This window comes from Heteronotia binoei, chromosome 2, assembly GCF_032191835.1.
Source record: "Heteronotia binoei isolate CCM8104 ecotype False Entrance Well chromosome 2, APGP_CSIRO_Hbin_v1, whole genome shotgun sequence".
In the NCBI taxonomy this organism is placed as follows: domain Eukaryota; kingdom Metazoa; phylum Chordata; class Lepidosauria; order Squamata; family Gekkonidae; genus Heteronotia; species Heteronotia binoei.
In genome coordinates this window covers 34,276,019-34,295,448 of record NC_083224.1, presented here as the reverse complement: position 1 = coordinate 34,295,448, position 19,430 = coordinate 34,276,019, and the positions used below count along the sequence as shown (strand labels likewise).

The 19,430-nt window shown below is 41.0% G+C and overlaps 1 protein-coding gene across 1 annotated transcript in view; it reads right to left on the bottom strand.

The window, feature by feature from the left end:
* Positions 1-19,430, bottom strand: part of BCAS1 (brain enriched myelin associated protein 1) — an 87,995-nt gene that overhangs the window by 49,103 nt on the left and 19,462 nt on the right. The window contains exon 4 of the mRNA XM_060230774.1: positions 4,243-4,814. Within this exon, the coding sequence (XP_060086757.1) occupies positions 4,243-4,814 (572 nt within the window). The remainder of the gene's footprint in view (positions 1-4,242; positions 4,815-19,430) is intronic.

The window sequence follows — 19,430 nt, the reverse complement described above, 5'->3', positions numbered from 1 at the left end:
AATGGGGAGGAGGGAGAACCATGTATATTGCCCTGAGCTCTATCAAGGACATGGGGTAAAAACCAATAGGAAAGTACCTCTGCTGTTGCTGCAATATCTCAGATATGGAGAACACAAAAAGAGTGTTTGCAAATGTTCTTAAAATACTGATGAAGTGTGGCGAAGAGACAGTATACTGGAAATAAGACATTGTTCTGAGGCAGCTAAACTATTAATTAATAATCATCATAGAGCATTGTGTGTAGTAGAGCCAGGAGATTAAGACTGTCTGACAGCCAGAAGTTCTATTTTAACATTATGCATTACTAGGTGGCGAGCTAGACTTGTTTATAAGGCAAGAGACATTTCAGAGGTCTGCCATTGCTGGAAGTGACATCATGCACTGGCATACCCAGTCCATTTTCTTCCCTGGTAGGCTTTGAGGTACTGGCCTGCAACAGGGAAGATTGTTAGATCTCTTACCATACTGGGAGAAGTGGCATCCCTATCTCGGCCTAACCTACCTCACTTGGTAGTTGTTATGAGGATAAAATGGAGGATAGGAGAATGAAGTTGTAAACTGCTTCAGGTCCCCATTTGGGAGAAAAGTAGTGTAAAAATATCTAAATAAATTGAAGAAATCGTAATTTGTTGTCTAATGATACCTTTGCAAAAAGAAAAATAGTAGAAGAAACCTATAACAATACAAGAAGAAATGTCAGCCCTGCAAGTTCAGTATTCCATGCCTGTTGACTACAACTCCATGAGGAAACTGCTTCTAAAATCCATAGGGGTCAGTAATACAGTCCTGCCATTTTGAAGCGTATAGGTGGGGGAGGGGCTCATATGCAAAAACGTATTCCTGCCAAGACTTCTTTGTTCATGGGGAAGCACAACTCAGTCAGTGAAATGTTTCAGGCACATCATTTACCTTGGCTTGAATAGTAAATGCTTCATCAATTCATGAATTCGGCCCTTGTTTTAATTATGCAGCTTCCTGAATGTAGTTTTGTGGGACTTGAAAATAAGGCCGTGGTTCATCAAACACAGAATTGCCTGTGTTGTTTCTGGACCAAAACTGAAAATGGAGGCGTCTCTCTTTCTCTCTCTCAGCATTACTTGTTGTTTGTTGGAATTGTGACATGGTGAGGGGCGGGGGGGAAGCTTTGATGTGATTCAGCTCCCACAGAAGCTATCTGTCACAGCTTTCTAAAAATGCCTGGAGTCAAGATCTGGAGAATTATGATTATATCAAATATTTAGCCTCCCAGTCTAAAGATATCACCCATATAATCAGAAATTAGGCTGTCTGCCATTGGTCAGGGAAAGAAACCAGTTTTATAGGAAACTAACTGCCTTACCCTTGCGTCATTTAATCTAAATCAGCACATTTATTTTTCAGAATAAAAACAACCTCACTGGGTAAGGAATTATGACAAGTTAAAAAAAAACAGACAAGGCACGATTCAGAATCAAACTACCTTGTGACATTGGAGTGCCTTGATTGGAATTCCAGATAAGTTATTTGATCCTTAAAAATGCATCCACAGGGGGACCCCAAGGTGGCATGGAGCTGTGGTTTTTGGGAAATGGAACTCATACAGGTTTCTGATAACCAGAGGACTTGGAAGGACCTTTTCTTAGAGCCATGAAAAAGAGGAAGAGCTGTAGCTGAGATAAACAGCACTTACATTTTAGGGGCTACTACAATTAGGCTAATAATCAGATTGTTCAATTTGAAATCTTTTGATTGGAAAGCAGTTCTCAGTCACATTTTCAGCAGACCTTTTAAAAAAGCATTTTAAATGCTTACTACTCCAAGCATCTTCTCAGTCAGAAGAGGCATTCCTGCAGACAGGAGGGAATGCCTCTTCTGAGGAAAAACCTGTCATGCCCATACGGTTGCCAGCTTCAGGTTGGACATTTTTGGAGTGGAGCCTGGGAAGGACAGGGTTTGGGGAAAGGAGGGAGCTCAACAGTGTCCAAAGCAGCCATTTTCTCCAGAGGAACTGCTCACTGTAGTCTGGAGGTTAATTGTAGCTGGAGGCTGGCAACCTTATATGACCAGCGTACCACATCTGAAATAAAGGATGCCTCCTTCTTCCCCTGAGTACTAGAGCTTTGTTCACATAAGGCAAACTGGCACAGATTTATACAGTTCCATCTTATCCAATGAAGTGGTTAACATTTCTTTAATCAAGCAATAGCTTTGTTAATAGCACCTAGCACATTAGAAGCAGAAAGCCAAGGAAGGTATCACTGTGTGCTAGACTGACTCAGACAACTGGTCTGTGAGGTTAGTCCTTGAACCTTCTAACAATGAGGCATAGATAGGGTTGCTACATTTTAATCTGAAAATACTGGTTTGGAGAAGGAGCTAAAGAATAGTGTTGGCCGAGGCAAAGTCATTACCAGACCTAATAGACAGGTTATGGGTGGAATCTGTTGGGTCATGTTGGTGAAGTCAGACAAGAGAAAGCCAGACAGAATTGTTGAGTTGATTGGTTTTTTTACACCACAATATTGGTTACCTGCCAGTAGCTGCCAGTTTTACTGGTTGAACCAGTCAAGTACTAATTAGCAACTCAAAGACACTGGACTGAGAATTACGGTTGCACCCTTTAGACCAGGGATGGCCAAACTTGCTTAACATAGGAGCCAAATAGAATAAATGTCAGATGTTTGAGAGCCACAGGACATGAATGTCAGATGTTTGAGAACTGCAACACAGGAAGGAAGGAAGGCAGGCAGGTAGGAAGGAAGGCAAATAGATGAGGGAGGGAGGTGGAGGTAGAAAGAAAGCAACTTTAGCAAGTCAGCTGGCTTGGCTTGAAGAAGTGATTTAAAGAGAAACATGCCTTTTCCAGGTCAGCTGACGGCATGGTGGGGGCTTCAAGAGCCACACAATACGTGTGAAAGAGCCACATGTGGCTTCCAAGCCTCAGTTTGGCCACCCCTGCTCTATATAATAAAGATAGCGACAGCTAGCAGAAACTGTTCTGTGGTTTTGGAGCACCTGAAATGAACCTTGCATACCAAATTTAAAGCTCAACATCACATTAATGTAGTAGTAGATAGTTTATTGTACACTTTGGCAGTTATGTCAAGAAAGCTTAGGGTCTGCTTTACTCCTTTTTTTTGAGCACTGGAACTATAATAGTTTCCACCCTGAAGGTAAGACACCTGTTGAATTTAGATGGGTGAATAATTTAGCAAAGGAAAGAGTTAGTAATGTATGTTACACCCAACAGATCTTCCGGCTCTATAAGATAGGAACACCTCTAAACCATCTTATTTCATTAAGGTCAGCCTATAAAAAGCTTCTGAGACAGAAGAAGATGGCCCCCTCTAAATTACTGTGGCAGGAACTAGGATTAAGAGTCCAAGCGAAGAAGGAGGCACGGTTCTGGAAACTTTTTTCTTTTGGGCTAGGTAGACCTCCTCCTTCGACAAAAGAGTGGCATATACATTACAGCCAAGTATTAGAACTTCTTCTGTTCTGCAGAGCGAGGTAATGGGGCAGAATTCTTTCCGTGACCTATCCCACATCGCATTAATGGAACATCCCCTTCACTTGCGACTTTTGAAAATAATTCGTTCTTCCTTATGGCAAATTGTGAACAACCAGGGCTTTTTTTGTGGCAGGAACTCCATTGCATGTTAGACCACACACCCCTGATGTATCCAATCCTCCAAGAGTTTACAGCAGGCCCTGTAAGAAGAGCCCTGTGAACTCCAGGAGGATTGGCTACATCAGGGGTGTGTGGCCTAATATGCAAAGGAGTTCCTGCTACAAAAAAGCCCTGTGAACAACACTTTTTAAACACATAGGTTAAAGTTTGGTAAGGTAGTGGTGGGTAGTGGTTACAGTGTATATAATCAGGACGTGGGAGACCCAAGTTTAGCTAAGAGACTTGAGCCGGTCTTTCTCTTTCCATCTTACCAACATCACAGGGTTGTTGTGAGGATAAAATGGAGGACAGGAGATCACTGTGCACTGCCCTCAGCTCCTTGGAGGAAGAGTCAGATTTGAAAGACCCACTAAATAAAAAAATACTATAGGGCAGGTAATATTGCTTTGCGTGCTGTATTTGACTTGCAGGCCTCAAATTGGCATTGTATGCTGAACACCATTAACGTTTCAGCTGCAGCCTTAATCTCTCCATCATGCTTACCAGTATAATACAGTGCTATCTTGCCCTGTGAATTATTTTTAAAGGTTTAATAAAGAAAGAAACCGGGTATTTTTGTTTAAATACTTGCCTTTCCTGGCAGGGCATTCTCTGGTGCACTTTGTAATCCTGAAGTTTCTTCTACTGCGATGGACTCAACAGGATTTTCTGCCTTCACCTGTCCTTGGCTCTGGGCTTGCGTCTGGGTCTTGTCTTTCCCCTTTTCCAATTTGAAGAGTCTGTCAAAAAAGGTTAATTCTTTGGGCTTGGATGAAGCCGCATCCTCCGCTGCGGATGGAACTGGTTCAGAGAGTTCAATTTCAGTGAGAGACGCTTCGCTTAGGGTTTTATCTGAAGCTTCCTCTGGCACAGCTGCAGCGGGGAGATCCACAGTCTCACTTGTTGCTTTGTTCACTGGGGCTGCTTCTGAACTGACATCCAGTGGAGCTGATGCGACTGATGCGTTTGTCGCCAGCTCTTCGGTACGTCCTGGTACAGGCCGTGAAAACGAAAAGGCAAAACGAGATTTGGCAGCTGGCGGGGCCACCTTGGCTTCCTTCCCGAGATTATTTCCAGGGGCCTCAGAGATGGAGCTTATCTCCATTGTCTTCAGGGAAGAAACAGCCACATTATCCTGGACGCTGCCGTTCATTCTCGCATCCACTACAAGTGCAAACAAGAAAACAGCCATTATCCCTCCCGACAGGAAAGAAGCACCATTAATCTTATCTGCTTGGATCTTTCAATGGACTGTCAACTGCATGGCCTGAATGTGCACTGTAGCCTTTTCAGATGCTACAGTCCATGTGTACCTGGAGGTCAGCAACCATAAACAGATCTTCCCTATAACATGCTGTCATTGTGCTGCCTGAAAGGGACAACATGCGGGTCTTCAGCTTCAATATAAACCAGAACTCTGAAAAAAAAAATCAGGTTTTCTACAGAGGCTCTATGTGCATGCTAAATCTTTCAAAAACATGACCACAATGCATATCTAAAGGACTGCAGATAGTGTGCATCCTGAGGCACGTGGTTCACAGGCTCCCAGTATGGGTTGCCAGCTCCTGGTTGGGAAATACCTGGAGACGTTGTGGGCAGACCCCGAGGAAGGTGGGGTTTGGAGAGTGAAGGGACACCAGTGGCATACAGTGCCACAGAGCCCACCTTCCAAAGCAGCCATTTTCTTCAGGTGAACTGATATATGTCGCCTGGAGATCAGTTGTAAGAGCAGCAGATCTCCAGCCACCACCTGGAGGTTAGCAACCCCAGTATGCACAATCATAACATGGAAAGGGCTAATGAATGTATCATCCTCTTTATAAACTATGAGCTTTGGCTTAGCAGTTTGCATGCGGATCTAAGTGATCAAGATCTTCCACATGATCATGGGCTTCCTTCTTGTGCCCCACAGGGATAACCACCTCAAATCATAGTTTTACAGGACAAAAAGAAGAAGACGCTGCTAATAACTGCCTAGAGCACTATTTAACTTGTAACATCTTGTGTGCATCTTTAGTGTGCATACCTTGCAAGGGTGGAATTCTAGCAAGAGCTCCTTTGCATATTAGGCCACACAGCCCTGATGTAGCCAATCCTCCAAGAGTTTACAAGGCTCTTTTTTGTAAGCTCTTGGAGGATTGGCTACATCAGGGGTGTGTAGCCTAATATGCAAAGGAGCTCCTGCTAGAATTCCACCCCTGATGCCTTGTAAGATAAAAGAACACCGTTACTGTTTTGAGTCCTACAACAATGGTTCAAAAGATTTGCCCATTGACTCATTAGTCAAGATGCAGACCATGGCAGGTTGGGGCTTCAAAATGAAACCCTGTCACTTATTTAAGCAAAGCCAAACCCAGAGATAAAAGCAGGTTATGGTAGATTGACGTGCCTTTGATTTCCAAAGAAGCAACTGAAGCAAGAGCAAGAAAAGGATTTCTAAGGGTATTTCTTAAAACAGCTGTAAGAAGATGTGAGCCAAGGGACTCACTGAAGGGTAAAAACAAGAAAAGGGAAAGATCTGAGAGCAATGACTTTACACAGGGAGAGCTGTGGGCTTGGCAATAACACAAAATCCATGAAACACACTTGTGCACGTCCTCCATGATTACCGGCAAAATGACAACGGCTGCAAATAGTCTGAACTCCGTAGTCCAAATTAAAATCCAAAATCATTGCAACGCCTTTAATTAAGACTGACGAAAACAACAAAGCAGTAGCTCTGTCCACATTACAATGAACACATGTACGATCTGGCCCTTTCCCCAAGTTATAGAGAATGCACAGACACCATGCATGTATGCATGGACAATCTGGTTGTAAGAAAGAGCTGACTTGTATTCACTTTACAAATGAAATCAGGGACTAGTACCTGGGAAAATGTATGCTTTCAATCACACATTAAACTGTGCATGCATTGAATGTAATATGAGAATGTCTCAATACCTATATAAAGAAAAATCAAGTGTACACTGTACATGGACTGTACATGACTTGTGAATGCGACTTGTTTGTACAGTGTACACTTGATTTTTCTTCGTATGTGCATTGAGTAATTCTTATGTTACAATTAACACATATGTATTTGAATGTCTGAGAAGACAAGACTCATCAGAAAAAGGCAATAATGCTAGGAAAAGTCGAAGGCATCAGGAAAAGAAGAAAATATGTACGTGTGTCCACTGTAACTTTTTTTTCTGTGTGCACTGAACTGTTCTTATATTGCATTCACTGTAGCCCCTTTCAGTCATTACAACTACACATATTGGGAGCTCACCAGTGGGAACACACTGTAACCATAAAGCTATGAAAGGTCACTGCAACACCTGGATGTTCTGTGGACATACAGCTTGGGTACAAACTATACCAAACACATGTGTACACTCATGGGTTTCCTCAGTGGGCCTTAGAACACCCTCCCCAGGATCTTCAGGTCAGGAAAATGACACTGAAGAGAAGACTCACATGGGAATTGAGAAGAGCCACCCCCAGCTCATATAGGGCCATGCCACAGAACACAGGGTGGGAACCAGGGCTGCCAGCTCCAGGTTGGAAAATACCCGGAGATTCTGGGCTGAAGCCTGGGAGAGGTAGAGTTTGGGGAGACAAAGGATCTCATTGGTATATAATTCTGTAGCCCAGGGCTTTTTTTTGTAGCAGGAACTCCTTTGCATATTAGACCACACCCCTCTGATGTAGCCAATCCTCCAGGAGCTTACAGGGATCTTAGTACAGGGCCTGCTGTAAGCTCTTGGAAGCTTGGCTACATCAGGGGGGCATGGCCCAATATGCAAAGAAGTTCCTGCTACAAAAAAGCCCTGCGTGTGGCCATTTTATCCAGGGGAACCGAACTTTGTCATTTGGGGATTAGTTGCAATACCAGGAGATATCCAGGCAGCACCTCGAGGCTAGCAACTTTGGTGGGAACTCTGGATACAATCTGTGTACTGTATTATGTGTAAAGATAAAGAGTTCCATGGTGCAGAGTGGTAAAGCTGCAGTACTGCAGTCCGAGCTCTCTGCTCATGACCGATCCCGGTGGAAGCTGAGTTCAGGTAGCTGGCTCAAGGTTGACTCAGCTTTCGATCCTTCTGAGGTAAAGTGAGTACCCAGCTTCCTGAGGGGGAAGTGTAGATGACTGGGGAAGGCAATGGCAAACCATCCCGTAAAAAGTCTGCCATGAAAACATGATGCTACATCACCTCAGAGTTGGAAATGACTGGTGCTTGCACAGGGGACTACTTTTACCTTTTTTAAATTAAGTCACTGGCAATGACTGAAGAAAAGCAAAAGACATTGAAATGAGTTCACTTCATTACAGCAGGCTTGAGCTCTTGGCTGCAGAATTAGGGAAAGTAATGTTTGCACGCAGCCACTGATACATCCACGTCAAGAAGAAATAGAGGAATCATTTGACTAGGTTGACTAACTGGGCTGATTTTGTTATTTTTGTAGACTGACACACTTACTACACCCACTTACTAAATATGCCATTGAATACACAACATCAGTCAACGTGCTGAGACAGCCAGGAAGTAGCAGGTATTGCATGTGCAGCAGGGGAGCTGCAACATTTAGGCATGGAAAACCTCCAGGTGGTGGTTGGAGATCTCCCGGGATTACAACTAATCTCCAAGTGACAGAGATCAGTTCATCTGGAGAAAATGGCTGCTTTGGAAGGTGGACTCTGGCATTATACCCTATTGAAGTCCCTCCCTCCTCAGGCCCCACCTCCACCAAATCTCCAGATATTTCCCAAGTTGGTGTTGGCAAACCTAGCTATGTTGCATGCAGAAGGTCCCAGGTTCAATCCTTGGTATCTCCAGTTAAAGAAGCAGATGTCGGAAAACAGATTCAGGATAGATAAAATGGAATACTTATTAATGAGAACTCTTGCCTGCAGTGGGAAACTACAAATCAAAAATACATTGCTCCAGGCACAAGAAAAGACAAATCAGTAATAGCCAGTAATTGTTTACAAATATACAAATACAAAGTATGGACTATGATAGGTCTATCGAATACATTGTTTCAAATCTTCCTCAGGTCCAAGGATAAATAGGTTGAATCCAAAATACTTAGTCCTGTTTGCTACTTGCTATCAGAAGTCATTTTGTAGAAAAATAGGTAATGGAGCTCATCCAGGGATTGTTATGCAGCTGCACATACTATTCAATGGACAAGGAGGCGGAATTCTCAGAAGGAGGAGGAGGAACTCTCAGAAAGGTTCAGGAGCTGTAAGCCTGCTTGCTATCGTTTTGAAGTGGGACCAAACTGGACTCCAAAGAGCCTACAATCTTAATAGCTATTATCACTTTTGGAATGGGGCAAAACCAGACTCCAAAGAACTGACAGTCTTGTTATGGGAATCACCACAAACATTCAGTTTGATTGTTATTCTTGTGCAGGGGGCATGCTAACCTTCTCAATTTTAGTATATGTGCTGCCGAAGCGACCACATATGGGAAACTGGCACGCCTAGCCTAGGGTGATCTATGGACAAGCCTGAAAGCTGTTTGGCACATTCACTGCAAATTGATCTCAACCCCCTGCAAGCTATTGCCATGAATGTCTGGGGACTGCATAGCCATAAAACATAATGAATCAATATGCGGAAGAAATATCCTCTTAAATGGCACATAACTGAAAAGTGGCCCATTTCTTTTCTCTTTTTTTAACTTTTAAACATTGTATTGATATTATTAAGTATATACCAGGCACTTATCATCAAACAACGGAATCAAGAGTGGCCCATTTCTGATGTCACGTGAAATCCTGTGTTAATTTAACAAATTCTACATCCACACATTGTTGGCTATTGTACAATCATTGTGCTATTTTTCTTATTGCCATGAAGTCACAGTTGACTTATGACAACCTCTCAGGGTTTTCAAGGTAAGAGACACTTGGGGGTGGTTTGCCATTGCCTGCCTCTAAGTCACAACCCTGGCGTTCCTTGGGGTCTCTCATCCAAATACTAGCCAAGGCTGACCCTGCTTAGCTTCCAAGATCTGACAAGATGCCAACTGTTTGATCCCTCTATCTGAGGGACTGAAATGGAAAGGTTTTTCCTATAAATACAGAGCGGTTGCTGATGATGTAATGTTTAAAAATGAAAACCCAACCCAAGTTACACCATTGCTTCTTCGTAAGATAAAAGAATATGGTGAGTTGGCAGGTTTCTATATAAATAAAGAAAAGTTAAAAAAATGTGTAAAAACATGTCAAAGAATAGGAAAAATTACAAAGCTTAACAGAATGCGAAGTGACTTCTAAAGTAAAGTATTTAGGTGTAGAAATAACAACAAAAAACATTGACTTATATAAAAACAATTATGAGAAGCCCTGGTGGAAAATTGATGGAGATTTATTAAAATAGAATAAGCTGAACTTGTCTATACTGGACAGAATTTCTGCAATTAAAATGAATGTGTTACCAAGAATTATGTTCTTGTTTCAAACAATTCCAATAGTGAAGGATGACAAACAGTTTAATAAGTGGCAAAGGAAACTTTCAGAATTTATATGGGCTGGCAAGAAACCAAGAATTAAAATGAAAATTTTAACTGATGCAAAAGAGAGAGGAGGCTTCTAAGTGCCGGATCTAAAATTATACCATGATGCAGTATGCTTGGTGTGGATTAAGGAATGGATAACGTTATTAAATAGAAAATTATTAACATTAGAAGGCCGTGGAAATGTTTTTGGTTGGCATGCATATCTGTGTTATGGGAAGAGCAAGATGGATGGCTTTTTCTTACATCATTACATAAGAAGTAATCTGTTAAAAACCTGGTTGAAATACAAAAGATACGGGGATGAGAGGAAACCACTTTGGATTGTTCCAACAGAAGTAATAAAGTTATACTCAGATATTAATGAAGAGAAATGGTTATCATATAAACAATTGTTAAAAATACACGACGGTAAGGTGGAATTAAAATCGGTGGAAGAATTGGAATATAAGTATAATTGGTTTCAATTGCAACAAATTAAAAGTTTGCTTGAACAGGAAGTTAGAAATGATGGAGTAAGACAAGATCAAACAGAACTGGAGAGAATGCTGTTTGGCGATAATGAAAAATTGATTTCAAGAATTTATAAGCTATTATTGAAATGGTCTACAGAAAACGAAGTGGTTAAGTCTCAAATGATAAAATGGGCGATAAATATAAATAAAGAAATACAGATGGAACAATGGGAGTACTTATAGAAGAACTCTATGAAGATATTGACATGTAATAATGTTAAAGAAAACTGTTTTAAAATGCGTTACAGGTGGTACATGACACATAAGAAACTGTCGAAAATGAATAATCAGGTGTCGGATAGATGTTGGAAATGTAAAAAACATGAGGGATCTTTCTACCACATGTGGTGGACTTGTGAATTGGAAAACAATTTTGGCAAATGATTCAGCAAGAGATTTCAAAGATTTGGGTTATAACATAAAGAAGGCACCAGAAATCTTTTTGTTGGGATTACAAATGGAAAGTTTTCCGAAACAAGGCAGAACAATGCTTTGGTACATGCTTTCAGCTGCACGGATATTATATGCGCAGATGTGGAAGCAGGACAAAATACCAGAAAAATGGGACTGGATTATGAAAATTATGCATTGGAGTGAAATTGACAAACTGACAAGAATCTTAAAAGAATATGTTTTAGAAAAGTTTAAAAATGAGTGGGGAAAATTTCAGAAGTACATTGAAATACAATGGAAGGTGAAAGGACATTTAGTGATTTTTGACAATAGTTAAATGCTAGAGGAAACGTAAATGGACTACAGTTAAAAAATGTGATTATGGGATTACAAACTTTCTTATTTTTTTTAAACCTATCTTGATAAGGATTATAGTTAAAGAGAGATTATGAGAATTTATATTTTTTCAATTTTATTTTTATGAAAAAGACTGAGGACTAAAAGATAATATCGAAGATGGATAATAATCATAGTTAATAGTCTTTTCCTTATTTTTAATTTACTATAGTTATAAGGTCTTTCTTTTAATGAAGATTCTTAAAATGTCAAACTACCTTTTATTTCTTTTTAGTATTTTAAGTAAAATGCACTGGTGGAGGTCACGAAAAGGGGGGGAGGGAGGTGGAAAATGTGATGCAATGTATTGGTACTAAACATTTAATAACAGTTGAATATTATTATAATATGTTGCAGAATAATAAAAAATTGTTTTACAAAAAAAAAAAAAAACCCCGATGCCAACTGTTTGCATTTTTTTATCTACACAGGAAAATCCAATTGCTGAGGATCGCCGAAGGCACAAATGAGAGCACAATATGTGACTATGGACTACTGCCAGGTGAACTGCAATTGGTGAGCAATTGTCAAACCTTGATCTAAAACAACTCTCTGGAAGTTCAGTTATTAACCATTGTTAATGTTAACTGAGGTTCCACATGGCATACAGACATCGACATTGACGACATTGGATTTATATTCCGCCCTCCACAGAGTCTCAGAGCGGCTCACAATCTCCTTTACCTTCCTCCCCCACAACAAACACCCTGTGAGATAGGTGGGGCTGAGAGGACTCTCACAGCAGCTGCCCTTTCAAGGACAACCTCTGCCAGAGCTATGGCTGACCCAAGGCCATTCCAGCAGGTGCAAGTGGAGGAGTGGGGAATCAAACCTGGTTCTCCCAAATAAGAGTCCATGCACTTAACCACTTAACCACTATACCAAACTGACATGAACATCCTGGGCTAATTCTAGCTCAGCCCCTAGTGACACCTCCATATTTCCTGGATAACATTATCAACTATAGGTTGGGAAATTCCTGCAGATTTGGGGGGTAGAGCCTGGGGATGGCAGGTCTTGAGGAGGGGTGGTATGATGTCACTGTAGAATCTCCAAAGCAGCCATTTCCTCCAGGGGAACTGATTTTCATTACCTAGGGTTTCAAAACTCCAGGTGGCACCTAGAGAACTGCTGCTATTATAATTGATCTCCAGACAACTGAGATCAGTTGTATGGCATTATAGCTTGGTCCACCCCCAAACCCTGCCCTCTCCAGGGTACCCCCCCTCCCCAAAAAAAGTCTCCAGATATTTCCCAGACCTGACAACCCTACTGCCACCTGGAGTCCACTTGCAATTCCAGGATTCTCTATCCTACTTGGAACTTGGCAACCTTATCCTTGGTTGCAGAGCTGCTTGGTCAGAGCAAAGGCAACAGTAATTTATTGAAGGAAACCAGGATTTGAGTGATTGGCTATAAACCAGATCCTGTTTCTTCACAAACTAACCAAAGTAAAAAAAAACACAAGCCAGAGTTCATGTTATGTCTAAATTGAGCTTGTGAGAAGCGTGAGTAGTCTTACAATTGGGAAAACAGTGTCTCCCCAGGGCCATTCCACATTGGGATACAACACCAGGGTCAAGGTTTAAGCTCCTCTCCCCATAGTCCCAATCCAAAATGGGCCACCACACAGCTGAGAATTAAATTTGAAAAAAATCCCTCAGGGCTCCAAACACAGAATGTTGAGCACATATTTCATCCGAGGCAGACATTTAAACAGTGTAATCTAGAGGGATGCCCCTGTGATTGTGCATTAATGAGAAATTACAGAAGAGAAAGGCAGACAGTTGAGAATATAGGTGACCTCTTTTACTGAAAACACAGAGTGGAAGACAGATTGACAAATTTTTGTATGAATCAGAACCAAGTTAAATACCATTAATCATCCCAAGCTAACACCCATAGTCCATACATGAGCTTGACATATCAGCTTTTTGTACTAAAACAACAGGCCTCCACCTCAGTACACAATACATGCACACACACAAATAGTCCAGCAAGTTCAGGGAACAGAAAATTCAGAATCTAAAGAGAGGGGGCGTTTTCACACTGACCTTACTCTGGAGCGAAGTCCCTCTTCACCGCGCAATGTCTGCACGGATTTCGCACTAATTGCTCCGCAGAACCCAGAAGAGCCGCAAAGTCCCGCGGCTTTTGCGTCGCAAATGTAAACTGCCAAAAAACCAGTTTACATTTGCGACACAAAAGCCGCGGGACTTTGCGGCTCTTCCGGGTTCTGCGGAGCAATTAGTGCAAAATCCGCACGGTGAAGAGGGACGTCGCTCCGGAGTAAGGTCATTGCGAAAACGCCCAGGAAGTGTTGTTTTCAGTGTTGTACTCAAAACTTATGATTATGTTTCCTAAAATAATCATGTGGTTTTGAGACTGTTAGGTGGCAGGAATAACTTAAAGAAAAACTGGGAGTTGTTTAATATATAATCACATACACAGCACATGCTGCTCCAACATGCCTACTGAGCAGGGATTCAAGAGGAGCCCAAATTACTTACTTTTCACATGATCAGCCACTTTTTACATTAGCTACTATAGTATATTTTTTGCTTGACTTTCGAGCTGCATCCATGCTATTTTAGACCCGCACATTTTTGACCAGAGCTTCTTGGATCCGCAGGAACTTCTCTGTGGCCAAAAAGATTTCCACCTGTGGAGAGTGACTTTCTTGCCTTTTCCCTCCCACTGTAGCCAAAAGTGCTCCCGAAATGCTGTTTCTTCAGCCATGACCTGGCACAATGTTCCCGATGTGACGATGTCATTTGGAAGTAACATTATCATATGCGGTGACGCTCTGGTATTTTGGGCAAACTCTGTGGTGTTTTGCTCCAAATACCAGTTCATTGCCATGTGACATCTCCAGTGTGATGATGTCACTTCTGTGTGATGTCATCATGCCCCCCACCACTCCTGGGAAGCTCTCTCTGACCCCCACCACCACCGGTGAGGAAGTAAGACCTGGCAACCATAGGTGGATTACACAGAGTGAGTCAATGCAATCACTAGATGGGACAGTCAATAAACCATGCAATAGGATTAGGGTTGTAGAACCAACCAGAAGTCTAAAAACAGATCTGAAGCCAAGCATAACTTTAACATGACACATTAAATAATGCAAAAATTACATAGTAGGACCCTAGTTTCTACAAGCTATACACAGTAGTATAGAGTCTACAGCCCCAAATAATTTTTCCAGATAGATTTGTGAAGGGTTCCGTTGCATTAATATTCACTATCAGATATGCAGTTTCTCTGTGTTTCAAACTGATTCTCCATATCCTGATTTTAAATACACACCTTTATGGACTAATCAGTCATGCAAAGTCATATGGCTCAGAAGCCAGCAGGTGTTTCTTCAGGGGGTGTGATCGGTCTTGTGGTGTTTATTTTGCATGGTTTTATCGCATGCCTTTTTTTAGCTCCTACTTTTTGCCCACACTAATGATGACTAAGAGATCAACCCTAAAGAGGCTTGCTCAGAGAAACCTGCTCAGTTCTACTCAACAGTAGAATCACAGAATCATGGAGTTGGAAGAGACCTCCAGGGTCATCTAGTCCAACCCCCTGCACAATGCAGGAAACTCACAAATACCTCCCCCTAAATTCACAGGCTCTTCATTGCTGTCAGATGGCCACCTAGCCTCTGTTGAAAAACCTCCAAGGAAGGAGAGCCCACCACCTCCTGAGGAAGCCTGTTCCACTGAGAAACCGCTCTAACGATCAGGAAGTTCTTCCTAATGCTGAGCTGGAAACTCTTTTGATTTAATAAAGTTTTTTCTTATTTATAGAGTGTTCTTAGGTTTGCACTGCAATTCCTTCTGAATGTGTATGAAATGCAATATCTGTTGTGCCTGTGAAAGTGGTGATCAGGTGATCTCTTTTAGGGGTCTATAGTTAGTATAGAAAAAACAAGTTTATGAATAGAAAAATAAATTATTCTGTGATTACCTAACTAGTTCTATGTGAACTGGCAAACAAATATCCTTAGACTTGGGACATATAGACATGAAACAGACATGAGAATCAAGGCAATACCACAGATTACACAGCAATCACATTTAGAGGAAACATTGGTTATGGCTACCCAAAGGTTGTCCTCATGTTGCATGGAAACACCAATGTAACGCAGATGTATACATAGCTGCTTTAAACCTCCTTTCCATTCCACAGAGAGCAAGACACCTCCACTTAAAAGCGCTTGACTTGAAATATATCATTTCCATTCACTTATTTATTTGCTTTTCCAAACCCTGAAAAGTTCAAGGTGGATGACAATGACAAATCAAAAACAATCTAATCAAAATTGGTTGATTTTTTTTTAAAAAAAATTAAAAACCCAATCCCCAAACTATAATAATAATAAATTTTATTTATACCCCGCCCTCCCCCGCCGAAGCAGGCTCAGGGCGGCTAACAACACAGTGACCAATGGTACATTAATAAATAAAACATTAATAAACAACATAGTAACCAATGGTGCATTAATAAAACAATATCAAAGATCTGATTTGGTTGATAACTGCGAAGTATGGTTAAGCTGGGAATGCAGAAGTCATAAAAAGGGGGAAGAGGAAAGGGAGAGAGGGAGAGAGAGGATTCTCAGCTTTGTGTTCGGAACTTCTTGGAGACTGGTATGGTGGGGTGGAGCTTCAAAAGGATGGGATTAGGGAAAGAAGTGTCCTCAGCAGGGTGTAATAGAACCCACTCTCCAAAGCAGCCATATTCTCCCTGGAAACTAATCTCTGCTGAATGGAGATTCTGGGACTCTAGGAGATCTCTGCCCCCACCTGGGAGCTAGCAACCCTAGAACTTAATTTTTGGATTTTCTGTATTTTTGCCAATACTGATAAGGTGACTGACTTCATATTGTGGCTAAATAATTTGCATGATTGCATCAAGTTTACTCATAAGCAAGAAATGGATGCCATAAATTTCCTTGATACAATTGTATTTAAAACTACTGAAAATACCTTAGCAGTAAAAACTTATATCAAGGAAAGAGAACAGATAAAAACTCTTTTTTACATTTTCATTATCATCATATGAGGCATCTACATCATAATTTACCTTATGGTCAATACTTGAGGTTAAAAAAGGAACTCTACCTTCGAGGCAGATTTTTAAAAGGAGAGCCATGTCCCAGCAGTTTAGTGAAAGACAATACCCTGAGAAAATCATTAACAATGCTTTCCATAAAGTCTATAATAGAAAAAGAGAAATTCTGTTTCAAGCTCAAAAAACTAAACAAATAAATAAATTAGTTTGTGCTTTTGATTTTACACCATATGCCTCTACTATTAAAAATAGTATTCTTAACCACTGGCACATTCTTAGAGATATCCTGGGCTGTAACCAGAAACCTATTATTGGCTTTAGGAAAATTAAAATTAGAACCATGATGGTAAAAGCAGATATTGCTATTACACCCAGACTTACTTTGTCAATAAAAGGGCATTTTCAATGCGGGAATTGCGCCTGTTGTCCAGAAGTATGGTTACTAATATTTTGGAGTTTACAGATATTTATCTTAGAATGAAATTAGAGACATATAGCAACTGTGCAACAAAAAACGTAATTTATCTAATAGAATGTGTGTATAAAATGTGGTACATTGGACAATCTAGATGTTCCATAAGGCTTTGTATTGGGGAACATAAATCACAAATAAAAATGCTATTCAAGATGCTCCTCTGGTAATGTGACCATGAGCCCTCTCCTCCATCTTTAAATGGACTGACCCTGGCTCCAGACTCCCTGGATTCCCTTTTTGTGTTACCATTTATGGACTGAGTTAACTCTGGCCTAGTGTCAGAGATACAGTGCCCTCATTGTTATGAACTCATATTATGTAAACACAGGCAAACTGCTTCCATGGACATTAATAACAAATACCCACTTGTCTATAGGCAATGGATCCTGCATGATTCTAAGAATTTGGCAACTGTGCCAGCTTCAATATGGACATTTTATTCTGTGGGGCCAAGCAGCAACCTTCCCAGCTTGGCTAAGACGCCTTCCTGCTTATTCCTGCCAGAGCTGTAACTGCATTCCTCCTGCATAGAAAGGATTCCAGATCAGGCTTCCCCAAGAAACTGCCAAACGCCATGCATAATGGAACTGCATCTCTGTCCAAGGAAGACAGCATCTAAGATCAGCTCTTGACCAGAAGCCATAAGAGGGATCCTGACTCCATTTTGTTTCCGTATAGCCATGAAGCTACAACAACAGCAGCACGTACACAGGATGGGTCAATGCAGATGCAAATGTGAGTAGCCCACAGTTAAACAAAAGGCTTTGCTACCACAGAAAAACTAGTTCCTGCCATGCCCACATATCACAAAAGAGACTGTTCCTGTCAGCCATTAAGGGGATCCTGTAAACAAAGAATTAGCCCAAGGAAGTAACTGCTGCTGAGGAATTAAGTCCATCCTGCAGGAGAGCCCCATTGTGGTAGCTCTGGTGTTACAATGAGATAGCAATCTGGCTCTAAATTGATCAACTTCTTTTCTTTGTTTAGGGTAGTTTGTCAATAGGTAAACCCATCAGTACTTTCAATCTACTGGGAGCCTCCCCCTGTCTGCCCTTTTTGGTGGCATCAGCAGTCACATGTTCTGACATCACTGCAGTGTCACAGGTCAGCTGGCCTCTTTGTCACAGACCGCATGACCTCATTCCCTGAGGGCACAACTCAGGTAATATAAGGCCACCAAAACAGGGGTGTGGTGACACATCCATATGGGACCTCAGGGCATAGTGGTACTGGCTCAGCAGTAATCCAGTCCACTACAACTCCTGCTGCAAAGATCAAATCCAGCGTGTGCCTGGCCTGGCGAGTGAGTGCTGTCACATATTGAGAGAGTCCTAGTGTTGCCATGGATGACACCAGGTGGATTTGAGTGAAGGGAGTTAATTAAATAATGATATATTTTAGAAACCTTTCTCACCTTTGCCCTCTTCTTTAAGGAGGACCTCAAATGGCATAAATTCATATCTAATAGTTTCTTTCCTCTGAAGAGAGTGGGCCAAGTTCTGAACTTGACAGTATTGATACTACCTCCTAATTTCTCTTCTTCTTGTTCCTAAGTAATAAACTTATTTCCTTGAATCCACTCCCCAACTCTATCCAATCCCTTAATCCTCCATGGATGGTTCGAGTTAGCCTTTATAAATTGTGGGAACCAAACTCGGTTGAAAATGCTACCTACTAGGGAAATGCCCGGCGCAATCCACTTCCTTAGCTCATCTCATATTCTTAAAGAATTTTCCAGGAAGGGATTTGCTGGTATAGAATATGATCTCTTCTCAGGGGATAACATACTCTTGTCCGATACTGATCCAAGCTTCTACCGGATTAGTCCTAAGCATTTTAACTGTTAGCCATGTAATAGTAGATTCTTAGAATGGGTATTTGACCCCCGCCCCCCTTCTTGAAAGATCTACACATAGTTAAAAACTTTATCTTCAGCCTAGCATTACTCCAAATCAATCAATTTAAGATTTGTTACCATTTATTCAAAACATTTTCCCTGATATTTCTATTGGAATAGCCCAGAATAAATATATACATTTAGGAAAAATAACACATTTGATACTCATGATTCTTTTATGACAAAAAAGGTCGATTCTGTTCAGTTTTACTAATAAAGCTTTTTTTTTTTTTTATTTTATTGTTGTTTAAAAAACCCCACATGTGAAACCCCAGTGCATAAAATTACAATAGTTACTCAAGTTAAACATTAATAGATATCAGAAAGAAGAACATCAACCTAACTTTCATATAGTGAATACAAGAAAAGTAAAGCGATACAGTTTACAACGATATCAAATCAAATCAGCTAAACATTCATCATTTGCATAAATGGACTCCAAATCTCATTAAAACGACACATTTGTCTACGACCAGAAAACGATATTTTTTCAAAAGCTGCAAGTTTTACTAATAAAGCTTGAAC